The sequence below is a fragment of the Homarus americanus genome, unplaced genomic scaffold, assembly GCF_018991925.1.
Source record: "Homarus americanus isolate GMGI-L3 unplaced genomic scaffold, GMGI_Hamer_2.0 scaffold42842, whole genome shotgun sequence".
NCBI lineage: Eukaryota > Metazoa > Arthropoda > Malacostraca > Decapoda > Nephropidae > Homarus > Homarus americanus.
Genome location: NW_024743686.1, coordinates 1 through 10,588, shown reverse-complemented (window position 1 = coordinate 10,588; position 10,588 = coordinate 1). Strand labels below are relative to the sequence as shown.

Below are 10,588 nucleotides of genomic sequence, written 5' to 3'. Positions count from 1 at the left end.
AGTGAAAATGGATAATCGGCCACTGATATTGGAAAAATGAAGTGTGAAAAAAAAATCGATCCTCCAGCAACTGCGGTGACGTCATTTGAGGCCTCAGTAGTTTGATGATTGTCAGGTCTGCCCATCGGTCTACAACCTTCCCGACCAGTGGGCCCGTCCGGGAAGACCCCACTTTAATATTATTGTCAACTGATATCATTGGAGAATAAGAGAATAGCGAAAATAAAACATACCAAGAGAGAGAAAAAACAAACAATTAAGACCCTGCAATTGTGTGTAAATGAGGCAGAAATTCAAATGAGCCACCTTGGACCTGGTCATATTTTTTGAGCTGCCATATGGCAGCAGGGTCTACCATTAGACAATACATTAAGCTTCAAATATCTTCCCAGGCGGTAGTACCTCTCTGTTTCTTAACTCTCTGGTACCTACTACCTTGTATCAAAATAGTTTCTTATGATATTAGTCACAGCGAAAGAGGGTATTAAGGAAAATACAAAAAATAATAATATAGTATATTTCCAAAAGTGATGTCAGACACAAGTAAAACAGTCGTATGTTTTCAGGGAATGTTTTCAAGACCTGTGGTTCTGTGTCAGTACAAGACAACACAGAGAGTTAAACGTAAATTACTCTACATATTACGTAAGTTTCCTACGTTCAAAAATTAGGTCTTCATTCATCCTAATTTATTTCCCACCATAGCCACCGCCGCCGCCACCACCGCGTCCACCACCACCACCACCACCGCGTCCACCACCACCATAGCCGCCGCCACCACCCCGTCCACCGCCGCCAAAGCCGCCACTGCCTCCACCACCCCCACCATAGCTGCTGCCACCTCCGCCACCACCTCCACGTCCACCGCCGCCAAAGCCGCCGCCGCCCCCACGTCCACCACCGCCATAGCCACGACTGCCGCCACCGCCGCCGCCTCCAATCGCCCACCTGCCTCCACCAGGGCCACCATTCTGGTGCTGGTGGCTCGCGAAGTGAGGACGACGCCCAAGAACACAAACACCAACCTCTGAAATGTTCCAAAATTAAATTACATATTAATTGACTGTACCAGGAATTGATCTGTATATGGTCACCAAAACATGAGTTCCTTATTAGTTAGTTTACTACTCCAGTAACTTAGCTAATAATCATTATCATGTGTGGATTATACATTTCGAACTTCTACACCAGTCCAGCTGTGATCTTTTTCAAGTTATGAAGTTGGTCATATAAACAAATATAACAAATGCCAAAGGTAACGAAAACATTTTACTTGAGAGAATAATATTCACAATTAACCCAAAAACAATTTGTAATAAATTTTGCTGTCCAAGAAACTCATGAAGCGTATGTTAGAGATTTAGTTATAGTGAAGTGACTTTTGTCTTATATTTAGAAGTAGTAGTAGTGTGTGTTACATTAGAAGGTTCACGTATGTAATATATTAGTCTTATTGTCAGTCATTCCTTAGATCATTAATTAAATATAGTAAAGCAATGAAAAGAGCAAGTACCGCCTGCACAGACATACAATCTGACACTACGTTCACGATTCCTCCTGATTCCCTCCATACAACTATTCCTTCCATTGTTTCTAATTTCCTGTCAAAGACCGAACATAAGTTTTGATGAGCAGGGAGAACTTTGGTGTTGTTAGGATAAAAATTAAATAATTTACTTTTGTAATTCTGATTAACTTTTGATTTCCGTCGTAGTAACACAGCGACGTTGGGTGTACTAACACAAGTAAACTACATTTTGGAATGTTCATAATATGTATTATATTGGTAATAGGAATCTACAACAACCTAATATATTTATGTCATCACTAAGGTATCTACAACAATACATTGTTTTATGGGTAGAGTCTTGACACGGGTATCTTTAGCCGGGTAACAAGAGGCGTCGGTTATACTAGTAGTTGATAGAGGCCATGCTAAGTCTTACCATATTGTTGTTGTCAGGATCAAGTTCTGTCACGAACTGTATAAAGAGATGTGTTGGTGAGAGCTTATATACCCTTCTGTCAGCGTCCCTCTCTCGGTTGTCATCACTCTCGTGTTTTTGGCTTTGTGTAACATCATCATCATTTCATCATATTCTTGTTTTATATCATTTCGTTCCGTTTGATATCACAACAGATGATGAAGAATAAAGTTTTAATATATTTTGAATGTTGTGCGTATGTCTGTTGTTTGTCCGTCTGTGTGTTTGACATATATTTCATTTTGTTTTAATTGTCTATCTGATATCTCATTTTTTGAGCTAGGAAATTAAAAGTAGTTAATATAACTGTCATAGGGTGCTGACATAAAAATGTGTTTTATTTTAAATTTTACTCATGTGGTCTTAACTCCCCCTTCCGTTACCAGATCTCGCGCTAAGTACGGGGTGGTGTAGTACATTGAACGTTCAGTACCACTAACTTGCTTTATATTTTATTATACGCAAGCACGCTCGGGCATATATACATATATGCATTAACATACTCATGTATACCCACACAAGTAGACGAGGAAACACACACATCCACCTGTCATGATAATCAAAAAAATATATTCACCATTTATCGTTAATTATATCAATGATGGATTGGACATGTGAATGGTAAGAAAATAAAAGTATTTAAGGAATATATGTTTGTTATCTTGCTATTTAGTTACTGTACTATGATTGTTTATAACTGTTACGTCAAATAATTCTCAGGGTTATTAATAATAATAATGATAATACTGTAATATTATTGTATTATTATTATTATTATCATTAATATTAATATTATTATTATTATTATTATTAAGAAGTATTAGTAATTATGTTAATGTTTTAAATTTGTTTTACAGGAATATATTGAAATATACAGTAATTATATCATAAAAATTAACAAGACTACCATAAAGATTGATATCCTTTATCACCATAGGCCCCGAATCACAATATTCAGAAGCAGCTGTGATGAAATTTTAAGTAAAATTGAAAATTTGATGTGAAACTCTGAGGCCATATTCTATATTTTCTATGGAATCGATTTATTTTTTTATCTTGGATTCAAACCCCACTATCAATCTGCCAACCTGAAATTTCTAAGTTTCTGGATGGCACCTCAAGCAAAATTGATTCAGGTTCAATAAACAAAATAGTCATTCTTGTAATGAGTCTTACTAATTTCTTTTAATATTAATCTATTTAATTTTATCTCTAATGTGATTATGGTACCAATTGCCTTTTGAAGTTTGATTATCAATCTTTTCACCCATATAGAAACATATAAATTATCCTTATACGTATTCAATGAACGGATGACTTAGAATATTTATCATAATGGAACCACAAAAGGAAATTATGCTTTATACCATAATATTATGAATCAAAGGCCAAAACTTCAGCACACTCCTTCGCAATACGAGGGGGCATTCATTCCGGTCCAAGCGCCATTAAACTGGAGATGGAGACGGCGTAGGAAAGTGTATAAGTCAGTCGGAGATAGGAGCGAGTTGGAATCATGTAAGACGAAGTTAGAGGAAAACAAGGTGCCAAAGAGATTGGCTTTATCGGAGAGAGAGTTGGCTATAGAGTTATGAGGTCAGAAAAGAGGACGAAAGTATGGAGTGCCGACGTTATTACAGATGATTTTGGTTAAGGAACTGAAGGATTTACTAAAAGAAGAGTTAGTCAGGTCAGCAGTATTTCTTTTTATACAATTTCGCTAGGCCCTACGAAGAATAGCCTTTCAACGATTCCTAGAAGTAATGAAAGTGGAGTGAGTAGCAGGAGGAGATAGTTTCATAACTTGATACACCCTATCTCTCTCCTTACATTCAAGAGAACAGGAGTGATCAAACCATGATTGTAAAGTGAAAGTTTTGTTAGAATATACCATTTCTCAAAACACCAGAGAGAGATTATACTACTTAATTAGTGGATCTCGGTGTTGGGGTGTGTGGATCTCAACGAATCATGATGAGATGTGAGATAATCAAAGATTTTCAAATTGTTGGTAAAGTTGGAGAAAAGTATCGGAAACAAAGAAAACAGCCAGAGTTGGGAGAGATATTTTGAGCCAGATGACATCATTAAGAGATGATTCAAGATCGATGACTCGGGCTATACTGTAGGTGTATTTTTTTTTTTTTTACGGGAATTAGCCCACCCGGGCACAGCTCAAACGACCCACAGTGGAGCCTGGGGGGCGAAAAAACCCGGAAAGAAATTGTAGATAAAGACAAAAAAGGTTATACTGTATTAATCTACTCCACAAAGATGCCGGAAAACCAGCTTTTTAAAGTGAGACAGTTTGTAAGAGCATGGAAACACAGAAGAAGGCATAGCATTCAACAGTTTAGCTGTGTGAGGAAAGAAGGAGGTACTAAAACGGGTTCTTCTCGTGTGACCGACATCCACAGAGAAACGGTGGGCACCACGGGCAAGACGTGTGTTACGAACCCACGGCCTTGCCGGCGGTACACAGGATGCCAAATCCACCGAACATTGCCCGTTAAAGTAACGAAGAGAAATGGAAGAGAGATTGTTGACTAAAGGAGGAGAGTTAATAAGACGAAATGCCTTTGATTCCACCCTATATAATAGTTGGACAGAAGAAGAGCCACCCCAGATATGAGAGCAGTACTCCAAGGAAGGACGAATGAATCCCTTATATACTTGGAGCAACTGCTCAGGAGTAAAGTAGCTGCGGCATCTGTACAGCATTCCCAACTTTCGGGAGGCAGCTTTAGTTATACTAAGGATGTGTGATTTCCAGGACATATTGGAGGAAATGGTGAGGCCTAACATATTTATTTCAGAATTTGGGAGGATGATAGCGTCCTGAAATGTAATTGGTAGAGAGATCGTCTAATTTGCAAAGTGTATGTGTGTTGCACTAGGCACATACACCTCCTTTAGAACGGAAATAGGTATAAAGGTTGTAGTTGGAGACTTGGAAATGTTTGTGTGAAGCTGCTTTGGTCAATTGAAGTTCAGAAAGTAATAAGAGATTGGGGAAGAGGTTAATAAATGGTGCTCCACACAAGTGAAAATGGATAATCGGCCACTAATATTGGAAAAATGAAGTGTGAAAAAAAAATCGATCCTCCAGCAACTGCGGTGACGTCATTTGAGGCCTCAGTAGTTTGATGATTGTCAGGTCTGCCCATGGGTCTACAACCTTCCCGACCAGTGGGCCCGTCCGGGAAGACCCCACTTTAATATTATTGTCAACTGATATCATTGGAGAATAAGAGAATAGCGAAAATAAAACATACCAAGAGGGAGAAAAAACAAACAATTAAGATCCTGCAATTGTGTGTAAATGAGGCAGAAATTCAAATGAGCCACCTTGGACCTGGTCATATTTTTTTGAGCTGCCATATGGCAGCAGCGTCTACCATTAGACAATACATTAAGCTTCAAATATCTTCCCAGGCGGTAGTACCTCTCTGTTTCTTAACTCTCTGGTACCTACTACCTTGTATCAAAATAGTTTCTTATGATATTTGTCACAGCGAAAGAGGATATTAAGGAAAATACAAAAAAAAATAATATAGTATATTTCCGAAAGTGATGTCAGACACAAGTAAAACAGTCGTATGTTTTCAGGGAATTTTTTCAAGACCTGTGGTTCTGTGTCAGTACAAGACAACACAGAGAGTTAAACGTAAATTACTTTACATATTACGTAAGTTTCCTACGTTCAAAAATTACGTCTTCATTCATCCTAATTTATTTCCCACCATAGCCACCGCCGCCGCCACCACCGCGTCCACCACCACCACCACCGCGTCCACCACCACCATAGCCGCCGCCACCACCCCGTCCACCGCCGCCAAAGCCGCCACTGCCTCCACCACCCCCACCATAGCTGCTGCCACCTCCGCCAACACCTCCACGTCCACCGCCGCCAAAGCCGCCGCCGCCTCCACGTCCACCACCGCCATAGCCACGACCGCCGCCACCGCCGCCGCCTCCTCCGTCGCCTCCTCTACCTGTACCACCACCACCTCCACCATAACGGCGATCTTCAAGTAAGCCTGTGAGGCTTGGAATGGTGGCCGTGAGAGTTGCCGGGCGTCAGTGCCAGTGGTATCGATAGGCCTGGCCTCAGCAAGGTGGCATCGCGACTCTCGCCCCTATGCGGGGGCCAAGTGTCTTCGCTAACGGCCACTTCATGTAGTGTCGGCTGACCAAGTGAGTATATATAACTAATATTATATCAGTGAGACCATAGAAATAGTGGTTATCTCTGCCAAGGTTACATAAACAAGTGTTAGGTGTGATAATTCTTGCTCCCAGTGGATTATTCTCATGTGTGGATTGTCGCCCACATGGGGGGTGCCCGAAACAACCACGTGCGCTCGTATGCCCCTACTACTCGGACACCGCAGGCCAGACCGTCACCTCTGTGCCCCATACTCATAAGATCAAGTTTCTTCGTTCGTATGGGTCCAATAGCAGAGGTCGGAGGCGGAAGTATCTGTCGCCCAAGGTGCTGTTCACTATGCCTGGTAACATTCATTGCTGCGTCTGTTCTAGCCCGACCCAAAACTGCACAAATTGGGTTTGTGCGAGAAACAACCGACCATGTGTGGATTGCAAGAAGCGAGACCAGTGTCGGAACTCACGTGGCAGGGAGCCGACACAGGTGGCCACAGTGGATATCGCCGGGACCCAACCACCCGATGATATCCGAAATGATAGCAGTGAGTCTACTCAACCCGAAAATGTAGTACTAATAAATGCTGCTCCATTAGTAGCAGATGTCCACGAGGAGAATGAGAGACAGCCACCTCAGTGGAATGGCATGTCGATGGAAAATGCAGACATGTGGGTCAAAGAAACCTACTCAGAAATTGTCAAGTGGTCGCCCGCTAACTTATTTGAACCACCCAAGTGTGCGGCCACCAAAAAAATGATTCGGGAGATGACTCGCCTCACGACTGATTACACTCAGGACCGCTTCCTCGCCCCTTTAGCTCTTCAAATACTGGCAATAATACCACATCTATTTTGTCAGAGGACACACACAAAGACTAAGCACAAAGAAAATGTGGCAGCAATGAAGAGAAAATTGGCAATGTGGCAGACTGGGGCCCTTGATGATCTCCTATGTGAAGCAAGAACACTGCAGGAGAGACTAAAAATTACGGGTGACGGAAAGCAAAACACTGATGACGTGGCAAGAAAATTTGGAAACAAAATGCGTGTGGGAAAAGTGTCTCTGGCGGTAAGATCTCTCACAGAGGAATCCTCCGGTGGGGTGATGCCAATAAACAGAGAGACATTAAAACTACTGAAAGAGAAACATCCCCCTGCAAGCAACGAAGAAGGCATCAGGTTCGAGGGTGTCTATATCCCACCAAACGCTGTCCTGTTCGAGAAAATGAAAGGAGAGATGGTGTGGAAAAAGGCACTGAAGACTCGAGGAGGAGCCGGCCCTTCAGGTCTGGATGCAAACGGTTGGAGAGTCATCCTCAGCACAAACAAGTTTGGCCCTATAGCAAGCGATCTCTGCACTGCCATTGCCGCCCTTGCAAGAAAGCTTGCATCCTCTTCCTGCCATCACCTCCAGGCCCTGACGGCCTGCCGCCTTATTCCTCTGGAAAAGAAACCAGGATGTAGGCCTATAGGGTGGGGGGAAGTGCTGAGGCGGATCATCGAAAGTGTATAATGGAGGTGGTAGCGATGATGTCAGGGCAGCAGGGAACCTACAAGTAAGCGGCCACCAGGCTGGTGGAGGCGGCCATTCGCCATGAGATTGATATTTTGAGAGCGTATCAGGAGGCTGTTCTCTGGTGGATGCTTCCAAACGCATTCAACATACTTAACCGCAGCGGCACTGCACAACATCAAGATCAAGTGTCCTAGCTTTGTGATGTATGTTGAAAATTCGTATAGGAATCTCAGACCTCTACATAGTAAAATAAATAAGATACTTACGAGGTGATACACCATCCCCACAGTCGACCGAGGAACAACACAGGGGACCCCTGCTGCAATGGCAATGTATGCAAAAGGCCTATATCAGTGCTCCAACAAGAAATAAAGTATGAAACAACTGGGGTCAAACAAGTGGCATATGCTGATGACCTCACAGGAGCAGGAAAAGTGGAGGACATCAAAAAGTGGTGGGACCTGGTAACATCGCGAGGTCCACATATAGGGTACCACCCTAACGCCAGCAAATCCTTCCTCATCGTGAAGCCAGATCATTATGATCGGGCTGTGGAGGTTTTCGGCGAAAGTGAGGTGAAAATAACTAAGGATGGCCAAAGACATCTAGGCGCAGTAATTGGCACTACGGACTTCAAGACCCAGTACGTAGGGGGAAAAGTGAATGAGTGGGTTAGCGAAATCCATGCTCTATCGGAGATTGCTAACACAGAGCCACATGCGGCCTTTGCAGCATTCACACATGGAGTCAAGCATCGTTGGAACTACCTGATGCGTACCATCCCCGAGATCCGACCTCTCCTCCACCCTTTGGAAGAAGCAATCAGTGTCAAGTTCATTCCCAAACTAGTGAAACACCACGACTAACCCTAGTAGAAAAGAATACTTTTGCACTTCCACCAAGACTGGGAGGGGATGGGACTAACTAATCCAGAGGAGATTGCTGACCTGAACATCAAAATTCACTTAAGCTCACGGTACCCCCACTGACCAAAGTATATTACTCCAGAATGCAAACAGGGAAGTGGACACTCAGCGAAGCATTAAGATCCAGGTCCATTACAACAGATCGGCAGCATCGCCAAATGACATGTTGCAGCAAATCGCTGGTGCAGGGTTCTAAAAATTTGACAAAAAAGTAGCTATAGCGCAGGAGGTGGGCGCCTCGAACTGGTTAACTACGTTACCGATAAGGGCAAATGGTTTCAGCCTTAACAAACAAGAATTTACAGATGCCATTGCTCTAAGGTACGGTTTGCCAGTAGATGGTTTGCCCTCCCAATGCGTGTGTGGCTATTCCTATGATGGTGACCACGCCATGGTTTGCAAGAAGGGGGGCTTCATATGCATGAGGCATGACGAGGTTAGGGATCTCACAGCAAATATGTTGAAGGAAATCTGCCGGGACGTCATGGTATCCCGGACCTCCTTCCACTCTGGATGGCGAGGATCCTCCCAAATCACAGGACTTCAAACACATCTAACTTAGCCCGTGGTGGACGTCAGTGCCGAAGATTCTGGACGCGGGGACAGCGAGCTTTCTTCGACATCAGGATTTTTGATCCCATGGCCGTTTGTCACCGTAACCTAGCTCTCGATGCTGCGCATAGGAGGAACGAGAACGACAAGAGAAGGGCTTATGGGGAGAGAATTCAAAATGTTGATCAAGGCAGCTTCACTCCTCTAGTGTTCACAACCTCTGGTGGGATGGGCCCAAGTGCAAGATGTTTCTACGCCAGACTCGCGGAGCTGATCTCCGAACAGAAGCAGCAGCCCAGAAGTTATGTCACAGCCTGGATGAGATGTCGACTGTCCTTCTCTCCTTCGGTCGGCTTTGCTCTGCCTCAGGGGAACGAGAGCTTCTGCCCCTACTCCGACAACTGCTGCAGATATTGACTATGAGGCTACAGTCACTGAATGCCGCATAGATCTGCGGCTCAACTAATTTAACACAGATAGAATAGCTTCTTATGTATTAGGATATTTAATATTAAGGTAAATAAATGGTGGCGAAGGTGTGGCTATTGGGGGAGGCTGGAGGCCACGTTTAAAAAAAAAAAAAAAAAAAAACAAGTAGTAGTAGTAGTAGTGTGTGTTACATTAGAAGGTTCACGTATGTAATATATTAGTCTTGTTGTCAGTCATTCCTGAGATCATTAATTAAATATAGTAAAGCAATGGAAAGAGCAAGTACCGCCTGCACAGACATTCAATCTGACACTACGTTCACGATTCCTCCTGATTCCCTACATACAACTATTCCTTCCATTGTTTCTAATTTCCTGTCAAAGACCGAACATAAGTTTTGATGAGCAGGGAGAACTTTGGTGTTGTTAGGATAAAAATTAAATAATTTACTTTTGTAATTCTGATTAACTTTTGATTTCCGTCGTAGTAACACAGCGACGTTGGGTGTACTAACACAAGTAAACTACATTTTGGAATGTTCATAATATGTATTATATTGGTAATAGGAATCTACAACAAACTCACTAAGCATATTTATTGTCACTTTAAGGTAAAACTGTACTATGTTTCGTGAGTACTGTATCTAAGCATAACAATACTATTTCGTTTAAGGTAGAGTCTTGACACGGGTATCTTTAGCCGGGTAACAAGAGGCGTCGGTTATACTAGTAGTTGATAGAGGCCATGCTAAGTCTTACCATATTGGTGTTGTCAGGATCAAGTTCTGTCACGAACTGTATAAAGAGATGTGTTGGTGAGAGCTTATATACCCTTCTGTCAGCGTCCCTCTCTCGGTTGTCATCACTCTCGTGTTTTTGGCTTTGTGTAACATCATCATCATTTCATCATATTCTTGTTTTATAACATTTCGTTCCGTTTGATATCACAACAGATGATGAAGAATAAAGTTTTAATATATTTTGCATGTTGTGCGTATGTCTGTTGTTTGTCCGTCT

At 42.6% G+C, this 10,588-nt stretch overlaps 1 protein-coding gene across 1 annotated transcript; it reads right to left on the bottom strand.

Moving 5' to 3' along the window:
• Positions 1 to 826: 826 nt before the first annotated feature.
• LOC121877219 (antifreeze protein Maxi-like) lies at positions 827 to 5,932 on the bottom strand (the record flags this gene model as incomplete). Its single annotated transcript, XM_042382832.1, has 3 exons — positions 5,789 to 5,932; positions 1,947 to 1,982; positions 827 to 1,027 (listed from the first exon to the last, which is right to left on the bottom strand). Coding segments are annotated over exons 1-3 (381 nt in total), but the record flags the coding sequence as incomplete, so codon positions are not given.
• Positions 5,933 to 10,588: the final 4,656 nt, after the last annotated feature.